We start from the raw sequence: 22500 nt of genomic DNA on the forward strand, positions 1-22500 counted from the left end.
AAAATTACAAACAAAAACAGTAATATTGTGAAATATTATTCCAGTGTAAATCATCTGTTCTCTATGTGAATATACAGTAAAGTGTAATTTATTCCTGTGATCAAAGCTGAATGTTCAGCATCATTACTCCAGTCTTCAGTGTCACATGATCCTTCACAAATCACTCTAATATGATGATCTGATGATCAAGAGACGTTTATGATTATTATCAATGTTGAAAACAGTTTTTTACATTTTTATTTCAGGATTATTTGATGAATAGAAAGTTCAAAAGAACAGAATTTATCTGAAATCTAAAGCTTTTGTAACATTAAACACTACCGTTCAGAAGTTTGAGGTCAATAAGAATTTTAATTTTATTTTTGGGGGAAAGAAATAAAAATAAATCAATACTTTTATTCATCAAGGATGAGTTAAACTGATCAAAAGTGACAGTAAAGACATTTATAATGTTAGAAAATATTCTATTATAAATAAATGCTGTTCTTTTCAACTTTCTATTCATCAAAGAATTTTGAAAAAATTTTGTACAAAACTGTTTTCAACACTGATAATAATCATAAATGTTTCTTGATCATCAGATCATCATATTAGAGTGATTTCTGAAGGATCATGTGACACTGAAGACTGGAGTAATGATGCTGAACATTCAGCTTTGATCACAGGAATAAATTACACTTTACTATATATTCACATAGAAAACAGTCATTTTAAATTGTCATAATCCATCCATCCATCCATCCATCTTCCTCCGCTTATCCGGGGCCGAGTCTAAGCAGAGATGCCCAGACTTCCCTCTCCCCAGACACTTCCTCCAGCTCTTCCGGGGGGACACCGAGGCGTTCCCAGGCCAGCCGGGAGACATAGTCTCTCCAGCGTGACCTAGGTCTTCCCCGGGGTCTCCTCCCAGTGGGACATGCCCGGAACACCTTCCCGGGAAGGCGTCCAGGAGGCATCCGGAACAGATGCCCGAGCCACCTCAGCTGACCCCTCTCGATGTGGAGGAGCAGCGGCTCTACTCTGAGCTCCTCCCGAGTGACCGAGCTTCTAACCCTATCTCTAAGGGATCGCCCAGCCACCCTGCGGAGGAAGCTCATTTCGGCCGCCTGTATCCGGCATCTTGTCCTTTCGGTCATGACCCAAAGCTCATGACCATAGGTGAGAGTAGGAACGTAGATTGACCGGTAAATCGAGAGCTTTGCCTTGCGGCTCAGCTCTTTCTTCACCACGACAGACCGGCACATCGACCGCATTACTGCAGAAGCTGCACCGATCCGTCTGTCAATCTCCCGTTCCATCCTTCCCTCACTCGTGAACAAAACCCCCAGATACTTAAACTCCTCCACTTGAGGCAGGAACTCTCCACCAACCTAAAGTGAGCAAGCCACCCTTTTCAGACTGAGGACCATGGCCTCGGATTTGGAGGTGCTGATTCTCATCCCAGCCGCTTCACACTCGGCTGCAAACCGTCCCAGTGCATGCTGAAGGTCCTGATTTGATGAGGCTAACACGACAACATCATCCGCAAAGAGCAGAGATGAAATCGTGTTGTCACCAAACCCGACCCCCTCCGGCCCCTGGCTGCGCCTAGAAATTCTGTCCATAAAAATTATGAACAGAACCGGTGACAAAGGGCAGCCCTGCCGGAGTCCAACATGCACCGAGAACAAGTCTGACTTACTGCCGGCAATGCGAACCAAGCTCCTGCTCCGGTCGTACAGGGACCGGATAGCCCTTAGCAAAGGGCCTCTGACCCCATACTCCCAGAGCACCCTCCACAGGCCGCCGCGAGGGACACAGTCGAATGCCTTCTCCAAATCCACAAAGCACATGTGGACTGGTTGGGCAAACTCCCATGAACCCTCCAGCACCCTGTAGAGGGTATAGAGCTGGTCCAGTGTTCCACGGCCTGGACGAAAACCACACTGTTCCTCCTGAATCCGAGGTTCTACTATCGGCCGTATTCTCCTCTCCAGTACCCTGGCATAGACTTTCCCAGGGAGGCTGAGAAGTGTGATCCCCCTGTAGTTGGAACACACCCTCCGGTCCCCCTTCTTAAAAAGAGGGACCACCACCTCGGTCTGCCAGCCCAGAGGTACTGTCCCCGACCGCCACGCGATGTTGCAGAGATGTGTCAGCCAAGACAGCCCCACAACATCCAGAGACTTGAGGTACTCAGGGCGGATCTCATCCACCCCCGGTGCCTTGCCACCGAGGAGTTTCTTGACTACCTCGGTGACTTCAGCTTGGGTGATGGACGAATCCACCTCTGAGCCCTCAGCCTCTGCTTCCTCAATGGAAGACGTGACGGCGGGATTGAGGAGATCCTTGAAGTATTCCTTCCACCGCATCCCTTACTTCCGGTGTCCACCACCGGGTTCGGGGATTGCCGCCTCGACAGGCACCAGAGACCTTACGGCCACAGCTCCGAGCGGCCGCTTCGACAATGGAGGTGGAGAACATGGTCCACTCGGACTCAATATCTCCAGCCTCCCTCGGGATCTGGTCGAAGCTCCGCCGGAGGTGGGAGTTGAAGATCTCTCTGACAGGAGACTCGGCCAAACGTTCCCAGCAGACCCTCACAGTACGCTTGGGTCTGCCGAGTCTGTCCAGCTTCCTCCCCCGCCATCGGATCCAACTCACCACCAGGTGGTGATCAGTTGACAGCTCCGCCCCTCTCTTCACCCGAGTGTCCAAGACATACGGCCGCAGGTCAGATGAAACGACCACAAAGTCGATCATCGACCTACGGCCTAGGGTGTCCTGGTGCCATGTGCACTGATGGACACCCTTATGCTTGAACATGGTGTTCGTTATGGACAGACTGTAACTAGCACAGAAGTCCAATAACTGAACACCACTCGGGTTCAGATCAGGGGGGCCATTCCTCCAAATCACGCCCCTCCAGGTGTCACTGTCGTTGCCCACGTGGGCATTGAAGTCCCCCAGTAGAACGACGGAGTCCCCAGTTGGAGCACTTTCCAGCACCCCTTCCAGAGACCCCAAGAGGGCCAGCTACTCTGCACTGCCGTTTGGCCCGTAGGCACACATGACAGTGAGAGACCTATCCCCGACCCGTAGGCGCAGGGAAACGACCCTCTCGTTCACCGGGGTGAACTCCAACACATGGCGGCTGAGCTGGGGGGCTATAAGCAAACCCACACCAGCCCGCCGCCTCTCACCATGGGCAACTCCAGAGTAGTGAAGAGTCCATCCTCTCTCGAGGAGTGTGGTTCCAGACCCCAAGCCGTGCGTAGAGGTGATCCCAACTATCTCTAATCGGAACCTCTCAACCTCACGCACAATCTCAGGCTCCTTCCCCGCCAGCGAGGTGATGTTCCATGTCCCTAGAGCTAGCTTCCGTGTCCAGGGATCAGGTTGTCGAGGTCCCTGCCTTCGACTGCCGCCCGATCCTCTCCGCACCGGCCCCTTACGGTCCCTCCTGCAGGTGGTGAGCCCACGGGAAGAATTGTCATAATATTTCACAATATTACTGTTTTTTTTTTATTGTTTTTTATCAAATAAATGCGGCCTTGGTGAGCAGAAGAGACTTCTTTTAAAAACATTAAAAAATCTTACTGACCCCAAACTTTTGAACGGTAGTGTACATCATTTAACAAATTTTAAAAACATGGATGGATAATACAAAATGCTTTCTGACATTTTGACAGAAAAAAACAAGCAAGAACAAAATTTAAACTTAGCCCATCAATTTTCATTTCACAATGATCTTCTCTCTCTGTGTGCGCGCGTCCGTGTTTGTGAGAGAGCTCGCGCAGCACTGATATACAACGGTACTTTTTGATCCATAAGTAACTAACGCGCTAGTTTTCATACAAAATAAATATGTAACATAATTAGGTACTTTAATTATTATTAACACAATAACGTAACACGTGAAGGCTACGTAACGTTTCTCAACACTGAGAATGAATAAATACACGCATAAACATAGCCATTATGTTAAGACTGTGTCTTAAGAACTAGTATGATCAACTAGAAGTTAGTTTGGGGTAATCAGTCTTATTGTTCGGTGTCAAAATAGACCAATCTACATTTTTATTTTACTGACTTTAAAAAGTTATTAACAGTCTTAAAGAATAAAATTGGATGACTAACTTGTAAGACTAGTCTTAACAGTTTCTGCAGTTTAGGAGTCAGAAGTACCGCGACTACTGTACTGTCCTCGCTTATGACATCAGTCAGACGGCGGCCGCGGGGGTGGAAGGGGGATCGAGCGGGATTCTTTATTGGTGTCGATTTTCAGTCTCTTTTTAATGACAGGCCTTACGCATTTGTCAATCATCCCTGCTTGCTATTTGGGGAATGAACCCAGCGCTATGATTGGTCGAACTGTCCTTCTTTTGCTGTTGCTTGATCTGAGGACTGCGCATGCACAGAGGCGTCACCAGGTTTTTGCATAGTTTACAGTGACAAATCGTACCAGCATACTAATGCGTATCCGCTATGCAAAATGCGTACAGGTTGGCAGGTCTGCATTAGGGGTGGTCAATATTCACAAAAAATCTTTTTTTTCAATTTATTTATAAAGCACAATTAAACACTACTACCGTTGACCAATGTGCTGTACACCAATAACAGAATAAAACCAACAACAAAGACACGGATAACAACTACAGAACTTAAAAAACAGGAAAACTGCATCAACAGTCACATATAAGACAAATCAAATAAAAAAGTATTTAACTTAGATTTGAAAAAGGACAGAGTGGGCACAGTTCTAATAATTATTATTATATATTATTATTGTTCCAAAGTCTTGGAAAATCTCCTCTAGTCTTAAGCCTGGATCGAGGAGCCACTGAGAGCTTCAAATTGGCAGGCCTAAGAGCTCTTCTAAGAGCCGATGAGAAAGGGAAGACAGTGCTAGCCCATTTAACGACTTGAGAACTAATAGAAGAACTTAAAATGTATCCTATAACGCACAGGTAGCCAGTGAAGTGACTGAAGGACAGGAGTTATATGTTCCCGTTCACACACTCCTGTCAAAGCTCTGGCAGCAGCATTCTGGACTATCTGAAGGCGGTTTATGGGAGATTGACTGCTTTTTTTTTTTCAAAAACATTTGTCATTATTTTACTTCTATAAATGTCTGTCATCGATCAGAAGGTGAGATGTGAGTCTTGAGATCTGTAATTCTCTCTTCTCAGCCGTGGTCAGTTTGTCTGCAGGCGCTTTGCGTCAGTATCACTTTGTGGATGAGAGAAAGAGTTGGACTGAAGCTCAGAAACACTGCAGAGAGAAATACACAGATCTGGCCACAATCACCGACACACAAGATCAGAACGACGCAGAGCGGGTCATAAGGAGTGTGAACCCTCATGCTGGCCATGTCTGGATTGGGCTGAAGACCACAAACACATGGATATGGTCTCTGAATGACCCCACGTTCTACACAGCAAACCAGTCTCAGTACAGGAACTGGGCACCAGGACAACCACAAGGATCTAAAGCACAACCAGAAGGAGATGGAGACTGTGCTTTTATGATGAAGGCTAATGGAAAATGGCATGATGAAACCTGTAAAACTGAAAGGCAATTCATCTGCTATAATGGTGAGTTCAGCTGTAAGATCACAACACACTGAAATGTGTTAAAAGACCACACTGTAAAAAATGATTTTTTGGTGAAGTAAATACTACTGAAAAAAAACAATGTAATTTACATGAAAAAGTTAGTTCAGGCAAGAATAAAAAAAAAACTAAGTAAATTCCATATCAGTACTTAATTCAAGCGAGTAGAAATGAAAGCGTAAATATCAACTCAATAAAATTAAGTAAAAATTACTCAACTTTTCTGATACTGGGGTTCCCATCATGCACTGGACCTTGAATAATTAATGAGGTTCATTTTTCACTGGTTTCCAGCTGTATTTACACTGTTTTATTATTGCTTTTGTTGTCAGGATTAGTAACTTGCCATTTTGTGACATTTCGAGTAAATTTTCTGCTCAAAATGACACATTCAAACACAAAAACGATCCATCAAATGTTACCGTCGTTGTGTATTGTCTACCAAGTATTGAGGTCTTTGCATTCACATGATGCTTAACATCTGACATGATGTAGTATAAATAACTTAGATAATCTAAGTAAAGCACATACTATAAATGACTGGTATAATTCAATATTATTGTTTGAGTGAAATGTAATGCAAAGGAATTTTCAACTAAATCGATATTAATCAACCTTTTACTAGCCAAGTTAAAATTACTTATTTTCTTTGTTACTTTCACTTAACTAGGTTAAGTAAAGTTTACTTAATTCCATATTCCAAGTAACTTAAAGATTTCTAATTAAAGCTACTGATAAATATGTTCAGGTTTTTACTTGGCAAATCTTTGTAAATTTACTAGCATTTTCTGAGTGGAAAAAGTTGCCTAGCTTTTTTCAAGTAAATCCTACTCCAAATTTTTTTCAGTGCATATTGAGTGTTTTCATGTACAATAATATTACAAACACTTTTAGTTTTGAATGATGAACCATAATTGCATTTAGTAAATTTGTCTTTTTGTCGTTATGTTCTTGTTTCTTTGTCTTGTGTATTATGTATTTAATTTCTCTAACATTTCACAATATTAGACAAATGTCTTTCTCTTTTAAAGCCAGCAGTAAAACATTCGTCCCTATAAATGTGAAAAAGACTTGGACTGAAGCTCAGAGTTATTGTAGACACAATCACACAGATCTGGCCAGTGTGAGGAATGAGAGTGAGAATGATAAGATTAAGAACATAATACACAACCTAACTCCACCTGAATCGGCCTGGATCGGTCTGAACAGACTCTGGGTTTGGTCAGATAACAGCACCTCCACATTCACACACTGGTACACTGGTGAACCCAACAGCGACTCTGGAAGTGATATCTGCACCTCGATTGATATCAAAGGCCATGGCCATCAAGGACAATGGGTGGATGATCCTTGTACAAATCCTTATCCCTTTGTGTGTTATGACGGTAAGTAGACGCTCTCACACACACAATCATCTGAACAAAGGCAACTCTACATGTGAAACAGAAACTCTAATCAGAGAACGAGTGCACTACAGCTTTAACCCAACACTAATCACACATTTCTGACTGGGTTATTAATTATAGTGGATATTTCCAAACAAATCCATATGAATCGAGTGGAGTGTGAAGAGATATGATCACATTATATGATGAACAGTTAATTTAGGCTTTCATTCACATATAAACACAAACATTTCACATCTAGTAAATACAAAAGCTCCAACAAAAGAATCAGGTTTGTTCTAGCGTGTGACGCACACAAGTGTTTGAGTTTACTAAATATGTTGTGTTTTATTTGGGACAATCATTTTTAGATTTTAATAAAATCCTGAACTGAATCGGGATTAAACCGCTCGACTCATATGGATTAGTTTTATGACGTTGTAATGACCGTTCTGGATCATGTAAGGTTTTGTTGCCTGAATTTCCAGTGTAGGGACAGAAACATCTCAGGGGCTGCTGCGTAAACCACTGAGGCTAGTCTTACAAGTTAGACATCACATTTTATTCTTCAGTTTCATAAAAACATAGATTGGCCTAATTTGATACTGAAACGGCCCCTGACGAACTGCTAGTGGGTCATACTAAAACTTAAGACACTGTCTTAACATCATGGCTGTTTATGCAACCGGCACCAGGTTTCGGTTTCACTTTATTTTGATGGTCCTTTTAAAACATTCTGTTGACTATAAGTAACACTGCACTTACATGTCTACTAGCTCTCATTAGTGTTAGTAGAGTATTAGTAGACTGGTAGGGTTAGAATAAGTTGACGTAGATGCAAAGTTACGTACAGACAGTAGAGTGTCTGTTGGAGGAGCATCACAATAAAGAGTTTGCAGATATTAAGCAGACAGTTTACTGATACTCTAATGAGAGTTAGCTGATGTGTAGTTGCAAAGTTACTTATAGTCAACAGAGTGTTTTAAAAGGACCATCAAAATAAAGTGTTACCCAGGTTTCATTAAAATATATTAATTTGCATTTTGAAGATGAACGAAAGTCTTATGGGTTTGGAACGACACGAGTGCAAGTAAACGATGACAGAATTTACATTTCTGGGAGGATTGTTGTTAAACTAAACATGTTTAATGTTTTTGTGGTAACACTTTAGTTTAGGGTCTAATTCTCACTATAAACTAGCAGCTTATGATCATGCATATTACTAGGATATTCACTGTTTATTAGCACATAATAATGCATTATTCTGCATGACCATATTAAGAGGTTGCAATATATCCAGAACTCGGCCGCACGCGTCTTGACTCACACATCCTCACGCCATCACATTACACCAGTGCTCCAGCAATTGCATTGGCTTCCAGTTCAGTCACGTATTGATTTTAAAATTCTGATTTTAACTTATAAAGCTGTACATGGGTTGGCTCCGGATTACATCTGTGATTTGGTTACTCCGTCCATTCCTGCTCGTTCTCTCCGCTCTGCTGTCTCTCTCTGTCTGTTTCAGCCTCGTTTTAAATTAAAAACTATGGGGGGAAGAGCCTTTTCCTGTATTGCGCCAAAGTTATGGAATACTTTACCTGCACCCATCAGAAATGCTCCTTCTGTGGATTGTTTTAAGAAACTTCTTAAGACTCATCTTTTTACTACTGCTTTTAATTTATAAATTATTATTATTATTTTTTTATTTTTTTTTATACACTTGTTCTGATGCAATGTTGATTGTTTGATTATTTTGCTTTGTATCCTGTAGCGCTTTGAGTTTGAGAAAGGCGCATTATAAAATAAATTTATTATTATTATTATTATTATTATTATTCTACATCCCTTGACTTCACGGTTTTCTCCAGAGTGGCTATATATATAAATGAACTAAATTAATAATAAAAAATAAAAAAATTATTTTCTTTTCTTGTTTTACAACAAAAATGAATCATCACTGAGCTTACTTAAGCTGGACTGTGACGCTATTTTCTTCTGGAGTCAAACTTTGTTGCATAATTTTCCTAGCCTGGAAATCCAGACCCAAATCTGAAAGATTAATGGTCTGGCATCGACTAATGAAAATCGGCCAGCTCGAGGGGCGGCAGCAAGCGTGCATTTGAAAATCTCACTGCATGCAATTGGATAACACTACGACCAATCACAACAATAAACCCCATACACTTAGGTTTAGCTTCCAGCGGAGCTAACTGGTAGATTAGACTCTTACCGTATCCGGTCGGCAAAACAGCAAAAACGCCCTTCTTGCAAAGGAAGGAATCGAGCGGCGTCTTCTGTTCCTGTTTTAGATAAAAAGCCAAGTCTAACTCGTTCATTGTAGCGGCCAAAGCCGTTTCAAACAACTGGTGTTCATCCATAGCCATCTTGCCAGGGCCGGCCCGCAGCATAGGCGGAATAGGCAAATGCTAGGGGCGCCCGAATAAGTGAACGAGTGAATTTTTTTTTTTTTACTTTTTTGTAATTTTTTTATATAATACTATTTTAAAACCATTAATTCAAAATACTACCAAATAAAGCAAAAAAAAAAAAGTCCGGCTCATCAATCTTCCCCCGCCCAGCGAGTGCTTGAAGTGCGCCAGAAAAAGAGCGCGCGCGCGATCAGTTGTTGGTAATTTGTTGTGTAGCGTGCGCGACGCCGCATCCAATGTAGACAGCATTGCTCGTAGAAACTGGCAAAAACATTGCTGGCAGCTCGCGCCAGTTCTAGACACGGTGAAAGTTTCCTGATTGTGACGGATGGCCGAATTTACATGACACATTATAAATGAGCATAGTCTGCGATAGATATTATCTATAAGGTGCCAAAAAGAAGAGAAGAGGATAAAAGGGGATAAAGACAGAGGTAAAGTGATGTAGTGAATGAACAGTTTATCTAATTGCATAGGAGTAAGATACTATAATTTCATGGCAGTTATTTTTACCTTAAACTTAATGTTAGCAGTTGTTCTGAGTTCTCCAGAGGCCCCAGACTGTGTGATTTTGTAACAAGCATGTCAGTTTTAAGACTCATTTTTTATTAAGACTTTTTTATTTATTAATGTTTTACTCTACAGTTGTGCAGTTTTGGGGGGATACAGTACAGGCCAAAAGATTGGAAACATTACTATGTTTAATGTTTTTGAAAGAAGTTTCTTCTGCTCATCAAGCCTGCATTTATTTGATCAAAATAATAATATTGTGATATATTATTACAATTTAAAATAATTGGTTTTCAATTTATTATACTTTAAATTATCATTTATTTCTGTGATGCAAAGCTGAATTTTCAGCATCATTCCTCCAGTCTTCAGTGTCACATGTGACATCCAGTCTATCACATGATCCTTTAGAAATCATTCTAATGTTCTGATTTATTATGAGTGTTGGAAACAGTTCTGCCTAATATATTTGATGAATAAAATGTTAAAAAGAACTGCATTTATTAAAAAATATTTATCTATATTTTCTAATTATATAAATCTTCTTTACGATCACTTTTTATCAGTTTAACACATCCTTGCTGAATAAAAGTATTGATTTATTTCAAAAAAAGAAAGAAAAAAATTACTGACCCCAAATTACTGACCAGTAGTGTATATTGTTGTTACAAAAGATTTATATTTTTAAAACATTTTCTTCTTCTTTTTTTTATTTTTTTTTACTTTTTATACATCAAAGTATCCTAAAAAAGTATCACAGGTTATGAAAAAATATTAAGCAGCAGACCTGTTTCCAACTTTGATAATGACTCATCATATTAGAATGATTTCTAAAGGATCATGTGATAGACTGGAGTAATGATCCTGAAAATTCAGCTTTGCATCACAGAAATAAATTATAATTTAAAGTATAATAAATTGAAAACCAATTATTTTAAATTGTAATAATATATCACAATCTAAAAAATGTTTTCTGTATTTTTGATCAAATAAATGCAGGCTAGATGAGCAGAAGACATTTCTTTCAAAAACATAAAAAATAGTAATGTTTCCAAACTTTAGGCCTGTACTGTATATGGCATTTTAAAAATGTATTTGCCAAAATAAGTAATGATATTTATTTACAGGTTTATTCAAAATAGCAAAGTTCACATTAAATCTGTATTGTAAAACGTGCTATAAAAGATAATGGGGACTTGACTTGAATGCTAGATGTAATGCTCTTGGTATTTGTGTTTATATATATATATATATATATATATATATATATATATATATATATATATATATATATAGGCTAAATAATCATGAACACAATGACGGGGTGAAATGGGCTGTGATGCATGGGGCACCAGGTAAAATCTTGCCTAGGGCAGCAAATTGGTCAGGGCCGGCCCTGCATCTTGCAATGTTTACTAATGACTTTGACGTCGCAGCGCTGTCATCGTCTCACCTCTGGCCCGCCTATATCAGATAACCCGCTGTGATTGGTGCAGCTCGGATACAAGGGCATATTTAATGAGCTTTAATGATTTAATAATCATTACTCGACGCCAGAGTAACTTGCTGAGCAAATTCAATTTGTGTCTTGCGAGAACTCTGGATTTCCAGGGAATAATTTTCCTGTTATCACTGTAAAGCTGCTTTGAAACAACCTGTTTTGTAAAAAGCGCTTTATAAATAAAAATGACTTGACATCCCTTGATCCTGCTCAATACCTAAACTTAACAATTACCTTACTAACTATTAATAAGTAGTAAATATGAGTATATATAAGCAAAAGTCGCAGTGGATAGTGACTGTTTTTGTTCCTTGATCTGTTTGTGTTGCAGATAAACTGGTTCTGATCAGACAGAATCTGACGTGGACAGGAGCTCTGAGATACTGCAGAGATGAAGACATGGACCTGGTGTCGGTGGACTCTGAGGAGATCCAGCTTCGGGTGAAGAACGTGACCTCGCTGGCCTCCACCGCTCACGTGTGGCTGGGTCTCCGTCACTCCTGCGTGCTCGGCCTCTGGTTCTGGGTCAGCGGTCAGACCCTGTGCTATGAGAAGTGGGCTCCGGGTCACGGCACCGGGGAGGAGGACTGCATTACGACAGTGAGATCCGGAGCCATTCACACCAGAAACCAGAGCTGGATCAGCCTTCCTGAAACTGAGACAAACAACTTCATCTGCACCAAGTGAGAGATTCGAGTAATGGTTTATGAAGATTCAATCAAGCCAAATTAACTTCATTTAAAGTCTATATAACCTTCACTTTTCTGAGATCAACTCATGTGGTGATGGATTCAAACATTTACTGTGTTTTCTTTCATTTTGCTTATTGTTTTTTTATTTAGTGCATATTATCTAGTACTTACCATACAATTAGATGTGATTTTCTCTTATTTGATAGTCGCTTTGGATAAAATTAATCTGCTAAATGAATAAATGTAAATAGATACATGTAATGATCTCATATTGATTAAAATATATTATGGAATATTTGTACTTTTAAAGCACAAGTATTTAAATAAACTGGTGAAGGTTAAACTGTGTTTACTTAAAATTGTGATCTACAAATGTATACAGTGGCATCAAAAAGTATTTGGACACTTAAGAAATAATTAAAAATTACATGAGAAAAGCTCTAGCATCATTTGTGCACTTGATTTGATATTGTATTTCATCTAGTGCAATGAAATACAGTTATTTTCAAGTGTCTTAATACCTTTTGAGGCTGCTGTACTTCCCTTCTTCGTATCCATTAATTTGGGGTATATAATTACCCAAAGAACTGTCTGTATTAGGGCTGGGTTGAAAATATGAATTTCTTGATTTTAATCGATTCTCATTTTGATGAACCAATATCAATTCTTAAATCAGTTGATGCGTGAACCAAACTTTCCTGAAAAATTATTTGTAGCGCCTCACATCCAATAATCACAATATGCTTTGTTACTTTTAATGTAAAACAAAGTCTCAACTTTCAAAGTTTGTCATCTTAATCATGAAATATTCAAAAAATAAATGTCATTTTGGCACTCTTTTATGTGTGACAGATCGCTGTAGAACAGATCATCTCTTTCTCTTTACTAGTTACAGCAAATAACAGCAAATAAACATGAATGAACATCAGAAGGAATGTTGAAAGATTCAGAACAACTTACTGAAATCAATCATGTCTCATTTAATCCATCAGTCAACGTTTCAACCTTGAAAAGACGTTAGTAAATCAGCTTCAACGTCACGCTTACCGCAGAAAAACCATTCGTTAAGATGCGTTAAAGGGTTACTTCAGGATTTAGCATTAAACTTTGTATTAGTAGAAAACCTGTAGTATTTTCGAATTACCATGCTTTCCACCCTCATATCCCCCTGAGACAAGAGATTTATGTATTTTTTGTCTGGAAAAAATCCTCCGATGACGCAAAAATCGTCATTTTGCGTCATCGGAGGATTTTCTGGACAGAGGCTAAAGACTACAGCCAGTAGAAGGCGTTGTTCCGCATGTTTTCAGCCCGCCCATACAGGGTGGGATCTCACTCAGAACGTACACAGTGTCAGCCGTCTTTCTTTGGAAGCTAAGCTAGCAGGCTCTTGTTCTGTGGAGAAAGCTGAATAGTAGGAGAAAGCTGAATAGTAGGAGAAAGCTGAATAGTAGGAGAAAGCTGAGTAAGTAACCATCCTCCTTTTCCCGGACTTGTCCGGCGGGCGAGATCGTTCAAAATGTCCGGGATTCAGCTTTTGCGTTCTGCGGTCGCCATTCCTTGTTTACATGCACACATTTCAATCTAACTGAATTCATTCCGATTGGTGAATTTGAATGTAGTGTTTACATGAACGCTAAACAATTGATCGGTTGATGTGCGTTTTACCATTGCTAAGAAAAATTCACGCTCCTCCGTGAGAGATGCGAGACCCGGCGCGTCTCAGTAATCACACCACCGGCCTCGCGCTGTTCTCCCGCGGCCGTCAGCCTCGTCCTGCTCGCCACAGTAAACATGATGAATGGCGACTGTAGAACGCAAAAGCCGAATCCCGGACATTTTGGACGCTCTCTAAATCCCTCGCAAACTCATCACGTAGGCTAGCTTTGTTGTTTTCTCATCTGCGCACTCTTACCGGTAGGCGTGGCCTCCTAAGGCAGCGAAGCAAGTGCATTCTGGGAGTTGTTGTCTTTCATCCACATAAGCCAAAAATACATTTTCTGGCTTTTCTCAGTCTAGAAAGCTCCAAATTCAAAAATTTCTTCACATTTCTTCTACTTAAATGACCTATTTTAAATAGACATTCATCTTCCCAGAGGTGAAGTATCCCTTTAAGAGCTCGCTCAAGCACTGCGAAGCTAAACCATTTAGTGCTTTGTAAGTAATCAGAAATATTTAAAAATGTATACAATGTTTAATAGGGAGCCAATGCAGTGTTGACAGAACCGGGCTAATATGGTCATACTTGGTCATATGGTCATCTGAGGAGCTAGATGTAGTTGGTGTAGAAAATAAAGAAATGACTGTGTGCACTCCTTCTGTCAGCCCTGCATACGGGGAGCTGCTGGATTCAATGGCCCACGCCACAGCCAGGCTAAACTGGACTTAAAATAAACGGAAAGTCGCTGGCGGTCGACTAGACGAGCGATTCCTGGCGGGTCCTGATCACCCCTTCCCTGTGAGCCTTCAGTTTCTCCCGGACCTTCACACTGAGGTGGTGAGGTCCTGGAAGAACCCATTTTTGAAGCGCACTCTTCCCTTTCAGCATTCAGATTATTCGATTGTGGAGGGATTATGTGCACAGAAGTAGGTGAAGATGGCCCTGTAAAAGAGACGCTGGATAGATATCTCTCACAGAGCAAGTGTCCTCATTGAGGGCTCGGGTCTTGCTGTCAAAGCTATGCCAGACCACCTCGCGTGGCCATAGGCGGCAGTGGGTCAGGCTGGTGTTGATACCAAGCCGACCCGCTCAAAGTCTAGGACCAGAGGCAGGGATTGTCTCCTGAGGCGGTCTCTGAACAGATTAGGCTCTCTGGGCCACCAAGCAGAAGAACACTGACATCGGTCATTCCATAGTGGTCATGGAGAGAATCCTGCGGCAAAATCTGTCAGGGATCAAGGAGAAAGAGAAAACTCTCCTCTTTGATCCCCAGGGAGCGTATTACAGTAAGATCCTAACTTTGGAATCCTATCTTATCTGTTTGATAACCACGGCAATTTCAGTTAGGACCTCATTTAGGACAGAAGCTATTACAGAATGACATTTCTTAAGCGCATTACCTTATCTTAACTACGGATATGAAAAGGGTATTACACAAGCATCCTATATTCTAAAAACTGTCTTAACTTTAGGACAACCCCACTGGTGTCCTAACTTCAAAAGTATGTAAAAGCCAACTGTAAAAATCACATAATAATAGCCCTGTCTGAGGACGGCGTCACATTTATTAATGATACAAGATGAAGAACAGCGATGTGGAAAGGCTGTGAACACCCAAATGATGTGCTGCACTTTGACGACAAAACTTCAGACTCCTATGAAATAATGAAGGATTGGTCTTTGCCTTGTTTACCAAGCCTATCAAAACTTCACTTAATGAAAAGCACCACTTATTTTGTTTCTCCATTTTAATCTCTAGAGTTTTTCCATTTGACTTCACAGCAGCTGTTTGCGCGTCGTTGGATTTGATTACCGAACTCGATGGATTGTTGTCAACTCGATGTTTGCATACAAATCACTTAATGTTTATTAAAGGTATAGTTTAAAGAAGAGAATAGTTTCCCCTTGATAAAAAGATACCGAACCTGATATATTTAAATTTATCGACACTGAAATTGGAATTGAAGCTAATTGTGAAATTGTAGTCAACACCCAGCCCTAGTCTGTATTTACATAGATTTTGAATGTCAGTGATTTTCCTCTTTGCTGGATTTCTGTAGTGGATTTGTGTCGGTTTGTGATTTATACTCATTTCTTACTGAGAAAATAAAGCTTTGGAAGAGATTTCATTTGTCATTGATTGTCATCTTGTGTGAATCTGATCTATTTTGTCGCATGCTTAACATTTATTCTGACGTACAAAACTGAGTGTTCTTTAAGATCTATGAGTTTTGCAGCACAGAGGCATGATTTCAGAGATCAACACATGATGGTCCCTGAGGGAGGAGAATGAATCAGGACGACCCGTAAAGACTAGACGCGGCTGGAAGCGTCTAAAGCTTGAATGAGCTCACAATGAAGATGAAAGTGACTGAAAGTGAAATTGAACAACTACATTACACTGAGTTTAATATAATTACAATCAGGGGCGGACTGGGACTTAATATGTGCAGAGCAATTTAACATCACTTACTAATATAAAAAGACAACACAATACAGAAATATACATTCCAGTTAAAATTTTTGTTTTTAAAGACTATTAAATGTTTAAAAAGATGGTTTTCAATTATCATGTAACATTGTGTGGCTATAATTATTCATTTCATCTCTAGATATCAAGAACGAAATTTAAGTGCAGAAAAATGTGGGATTGATTTTTTTATATATATACAGTGCCCTCCACAATTATTGAACCCCCTGGTAAATATGATCAAAATTGGCTGTAAAAAATAAATCTGCATCGATTATCCTTGTGATCTTTCATTCAAAAAATGTGCAAAATTCTAACCTTTCATTGAAGTAAAAGAATTGAAAGTGGGGGGAAATCACATTATGAAATAAATGTTTTTCTCCAAAACACGTTGGCCACAATTATTGAAACCCTTTCATTAAATACTTTTTGCAATCTCCTTTTGCCAAGATAACAGCTCTGAGTCTTCTTCTATAATGCCTGATGAGTTTGGAGAATAACTGACAAGAGATCAGAGCCCATTCCTCCACACAGAATCTCTCCAGATCCTTCAGATTCCCAGATCCATGTTGGTGCTTCTCCTCTTCAGTTCAGCCCACTCATCAGGTCAGGGGACTGGGACGGTCATGGCAGAAGCTTCATTTTGTGCTCCACAACAAATTTTTGTTTTGATTTTGATGTTTGTTTTGGATCGTTGTCCTGATGGAAGATCCAACCACGGCCCATTATAAGATTTCTAGCAGAAGGCGTCAGGTTTTGATTTTTTATCTGTTGATATTTGATAGAATCCACAATGCCATGTATCTGAACAAGAAGTCCAGGACCTCCAGCAGAAAAATATGCCCACAACATTAAAGATCCAATGGTATATTAAATTGTACACATGGGGTACTTTTTATCCTTGTGTTCACCAAACCCATCTAGTGTGTTTGCTGCCAAAAAGCTCTGTTTTAGTCTCATCTGACCACAGAACCCTGTGTTGTTTGAAGATCCAGTCGTGTCTGACAATTAAATTTGCTGGAATTTGTTTTTGGATGAGCGAGGAGTTTTTTTTTTAAACCCTCCCAAACAACATGTGGGGATGTAGGGGTTGTTTGATAATTTTTTTTTTAGGCTTTCTGACCCTAAGACTCAACTAATCTCTGCAATTCTCCATCTGTGATCCTTGGAGAGTCTTTGGCCACTCAAACTTTCATACTCGCCGTGCATTAAGTCAGTATAGACACACGTCCTTTTCCTGGCAGATTCATAACATCTTTAGTTGGTTATAACTTCTTAATTATTGCCCTGATGGTCAAAATGGGGATTTTCAATTCTTTAGCTATTGTCTTACAGCCACTTTCTAGTTTGTGATGCTCAACAATCTTTTGCTACGCATCAGAACTGTATTCTGTGGTTTTACTCATTGTGATGGATGATTAAGGGGATTTGGCCTTTGTGTTTCCTCATATTTAAACTCCTGTGAAACACGAAGTCATAGCTGGACAGTTTCATGTTCCTAGTCACCCTGGTGTGCTAAAAAAGGTAAATATTAATGGGAATATACTTCAGAGATATTTTACTCGTAAAAAATTCTAGGGGTTTCAATAATTGTGGCCAACATGTTTTGGAGAAAAACATTTATTTCATAATGTGATTTCCCCCCACTTTCAATTCTTTTACTTCAATGAAAGGTTAGAATTTTGCACATTTTTTGAATGAAAGATCACAAGGATAATCGATGCAGATTTATTTTTTACAGCCAATTTTGATCATATTTACCAGGGGGTTCAATAATTGTGGAGGGCACTGTATATATATCAAATGACAAATCTGTCATTAAAGAACACATACTACTTAAAATGTAATACTTATAACCATGTCCTTTTGTTTTGTGAGATCTTAATTATATCTTGGTTGTTTTATACTTTATTGTTGTGGCATTAACAGCAGTTTGGTGCAGTTTTTATATACAGTGCTTTATAAATAAATGATTGATTTTATGATGATTTTAGATCTTCGCTTCACTCTCCAGTAGGTGGCAGAAATGCAACATTAAATGGTTTGTCAAGCCCCATTTAACAAACATGAGGTTTCACTAGCAGCTGCTATTATACTGTAAAATGACTTTCATACACATGATGTATAGATCTAGAATAATAGATGTATATTAGTGAACAGGTCTCGGCGCCTTGACTAAACGATCGACTCGGTTGTGATGTTAAATAAAGCTTGTCAGTGGGAAACTTACAGCTCATATATTATCCTTTCATGCAGTTACAGATGCAGCGTTTTGACTGAACCACTTCTACTTCTGCTGCACGAGATGAGAGCACATTTTTATCATTTTCTGGGTCATGAAAGAGTCTGCGTTTGTGATATATTTTCTTCTTAAAAAGTTAGAACACAGTTAATAAACACAAATCCAGTCACTTGGATCATTTCCATGATGGCCAACACAATCTACCAAGAGCAGCGCAAATTAGCATCTGGTTTAAGATATTTTTTGGGCAGTAAATAATGGCGCAAACACCAGTAAATTAACAAGCTCAAACCTTAGTAAATCACCATGTGTGATTCATTTAAACACTCTCCTCCCAAAAATGCTGTCTGAAAGGGAAACAGTATTGCTTATGCAATAAGGCCAGACGCAAAAATAAACATTTCCATACCTCTTCAACGTTAATTTTTCTTTAAAGAATCCTGACAGTATTTCTAACGGCAAAAGAGGGTTTGCACTGGAGAGAGCTGTTAGTAAATCTGGCCTTTATTACGCAAGTTAGACTAGGGTTTAATTAGGTTATTTTATTTGCTTGTTTTTTGTTTTTATTTGTCTTTGCTTTGAAATGTCTTTGTAAATCTCGTTTTGTATACATTTGTGGAGTGGTCAGAATTATTGGCACCCCTTGTAAATATAATCAAAGATGACTTTAAAAATAAATTTGCATTGTTAATTTTTTCAGCATGCCAGGGTGACTAGGAACATGAAATTGTCTAGCTATGACTATCACAATGAGTAAAACCAAAGAATATACTTCTGATGTGCAGCAAAGATTGCACAAGATAGAAAATGGCTGTAAGAAAATAGCTGAAGCATTGAAAATCCCCATTTCCACCATCAGGGCAATAATTAAGAAGTTCCAATCAACTAAAGATCTTATGAATCTGCCAGGAAGAGGACGTGTGTCTATATCATCTTAATGCAAGAGTTTGAGTGACCAAACACACTTCAAGGATCACAGATGGAGAATTGAAGAGATTAGTGAGTCTTTGGGTCAGAAAGCGTAAAAAAGAAAAAAAAAGTAAAAAAGATCAGACAGCCCCTACATCACATGTTGTTTAGGGGGGTCTCAAGAAAAATCCTCCTCGCTCCTCCAAAAACAAGCTCCAGCATATTCAGTTCTCAGACATGATTGGAACTTCAAACCGGACCGGATTCTGTGGTCAGATGAAACTAAAAAAGGGCTTTCCCAGCGGAAGGCTTTGGTGCAAACAGGGATAAAAAGTTGGATCTGCTGGATCTTAAATGTTATGGACCTATTTTTTCTGCTGGAGGTCCTGGACATCTTGTTCAGATACATGGTTTCACGGATCCTAGCAAATACCAACCGATAAACAACCTCCAAACTCATCAGGCTTTATAGGAGAAAACTCAGCTGTTAACTAGGCAAAAGAAAGTTGCAAAAATATTTTATAAAACCGTGCCAATAATTATGGCCAGTTTGTTTTGGAGAAAAACATTTATTTCATAATGTGATTTATCTGCCACTTTCAATTCTTTTCCTTTAACGAAAGGTTAGATTTTTGTGAAGTTTTTGAATGAAAGATCAAAAGGATTAACAATGCAGATTTATTTTTACTGTCATCTTTAATCATATTTACCAGGGGTGCCAGTAAATCTGACTGCAACTATATTTATTTTCGCTTTTTGTAAATTTCTTCCTTATCATTATTTCCCATCTCTTGCTATGCTTTTTTTTCTTTTTCTTTTTTTTGTTGTTGCTTGTGTATAATAAACTCAAACATTGCATTATTTCTATCTGCATTTTGTCTCTTGCCATTAGAGCTTAGATCGGGCCCAAAAAATCAAGCCCGACCCCACCGGAACCTGTGCACGTTGTGTCCGAGCCTGGCCCGGCCCGACACATTAACTGTAATTATGAGCCCGAAATTATGTGATTTAAATCACATAAATTGTAATCAGTGTGTATATTTATACAACCCGAATTCCGGAAAAGGAAAATTTAATTTGAATAAAATGAAAACTAAAAGACTTTCAAATCACATGAGCCAGTATTTTATTCACAATAGAACATAGATAACATAACAAATGTTGAAACTGAGAAATTTTACAATTGTATGCATAAAATGAGCTCATTTCAAGTTTGGTGCCTGCTACAGGTCTCAAAATAGTTGGGACGGGGGCATATTTACCATGGTAGCATCTCCTCTTCTTTTCAGAACAGTTTGAAGACGGCTGGGCATCGAGGTTATGAGTGTCTGGAGTTTTGGTGTTGGAATTTGGTCCCATTCTTTTCAAAACCTTCCCCATCTCATCCTGCTGGGTCTGCTGCTGCTTTTGACATAATGAACCACCAGATGCTCCTCTCTATCCTCATGACATCTCATCTTCAGGGTGTTGTGGAGAGGTGTCTAAGTTACAACATCCAGCTACTGGAGTGCCTCAGGGCTCAGTGCTGGGGCCGCTTCTCTTCTGCATCTACATGTGAACACTAGGATCTGTCATTCAGAAACATGGATTTTCCTATCACTGCAAGACTGATGACATACAACCTCTCATTCCAGCTGGATGATCCGACGGTAGCTGCTCGCATCTCAGCCTGCCTGAGACATTTCTTACTGGATGAAGGACCACCACCCTCAACTAACTCAAACTCAACCTGAGCTTTTAGCCATATTCAAGAAACTGATGAAGACATATCTTTTCAGCAACACTTGGCCCAGTAATACAAACACCTTTTATTCCATATCTATTTATAAAAAAAATAAAAATAAAAATGTCCATGTGTGCTGTGCTGGACTAACTGGGACTGGTCACAGCACTTGCATATTGTTGTCCTATGTTTGGTTTGATTGCTGCTAATGTCATTGCTCTCCTCATATGCAAGTCGTAAAGCGTCTGCTAAATGATTAAATGTAAAATGTAATGTAAATGTCTTTTTAATGAAAAAAATGTATCAAAATTAAGCGAGTTTATGTTTAAAGCAAGAACAAATATCTGCTAATGCGGCGAAAAAAAATAATCTCGTTGATTTTTTATGACCCCATAGGCAGATATTTGCTCTTGTTTTAAGCATAAACTCACTTCATTTTGATTAAAAAGACTTCATTTTGCGTCTCAAGTAAATGCATCTTTTTAAAGGATGTTTAGATATTTGTACTTTTGACATCATCTTACTGGAAACATTTTTCATGTAGATCACTGGAATATAATCTGACTATAAATGATGTGCTGCTGTCTCATATTTGCATGTTTGTGAAGCTGCACAAAGACACACTTCACTACAACTGAATGCTCCTGTGACATCACAGCAACAGTGATGCAAATAAAGCAGTTGTTTATTATACCCTTCGTTCTCCAGTCTCCAATATTCCCCATCATCAACCCAAAGACTTTCAGTTTACACTATTACTCTTCAGTTTAAGACTCAACGCCACCACTTCATGCTCACCACTTCCCTGCACATTTACTGTACCTGTTCTCCTCAGCGCTGCCGTTCCACCAACATCAGTATTGTTCAATAAACTGTTCTGGGTTCAGTTCTATCATCCTGTCTGAGTCTCTGTAACAGATATCGCATTGCTGCTTTATAGCTAAATTGAACTCGTTTCATAATTTGTCAGTAAAAAAGAGAAACAACACTCACAATAACATGATTTTGCAAAGTACCTGAAAACCGCTCCTGGATTCCTGGATATATCGTGTTTGTTTTCGCAACACTACCATCTTGAGGATCAACGGCACACATTCAAATTCTGCCCTGAAGATTTAATCTGAACGCATGTAGATTTTCCTCTGTGAAGGACAATGGGACACTCATGACTTTAGTCTGCATCAAACAAAAAAAGAACATATACAAATGAAAAGCGAATCCACATTTAAATGTGACTCTGACGATGACCCCGTTTTCTTTTATAACTGAAATTAACTGTTTGCTTCAGTGCATCATTTTCCTGTTATCACAGTCACACTACTGACATAATCTGTATTTTATAAAGCGCTTTATAAATAAAGGTGACTTGACTAAAAATATACTTG

At 39.4% G+C, this 22500-nt stretch overlaps 1 protein-coding gene and 1 long non-coding RNA gene across 2 annotated transcripts in view; one reads left to right on the forward strand and one right to left on the reverse strand.

Annotated features, from left to right (window-relative positions):
• Positions 1 to 15888, forward strand: part of LOC307145293 (C-type mannose receptor 2-like) — a 17087-nt gene extending 1199 nt beyond the window's left edge. The window contains exons 2-4 of the mRNA XM_079848320.1: positions 5172 to 5576; positions 6626 to 6979; positions 11751 to 15888. Of these exons, the coding sequence (XP_079704446.1) occupies positions 5172 to 5576; positions 6626 to 6979; positions 11751 to 12106 (1115 nt within the window). The 3' untranslated portion in view covers positions 12107 to 15888. The remainder of the gene's footprint in view (positions 1 to 5171; positions 5577 to 6625; positions 6980 to 11750) is intronic.
• LOC307145312 lies at positions 11999 to 22235 on the reverse strand. Its single transcript, XR_013818938.1, has 3 exons — positions 22132 to 22235; positions 21938 to 22024; positions 11999 to 12074 (listed from the first exon to the last, which is right to left on the reverse strand). It is a non-coding gene; the product is annotated as an uncharacterized lncRNA (long non-coding RNA).
• Positions 22236 to 22500: the final 265 nt, after the last annotated feature.

The sequence above is a fragment of the Squalius cephalus genome, assembly GCF_949319135.1.
Source record: "Squalius cephalus genome assembly, chromosome: 18".
NCBI lineage: Eukaryota > Metazoa > Chordata > Actinopteri > Cypriniformes > Leuciscidae > Squalius > Squalius cephalus.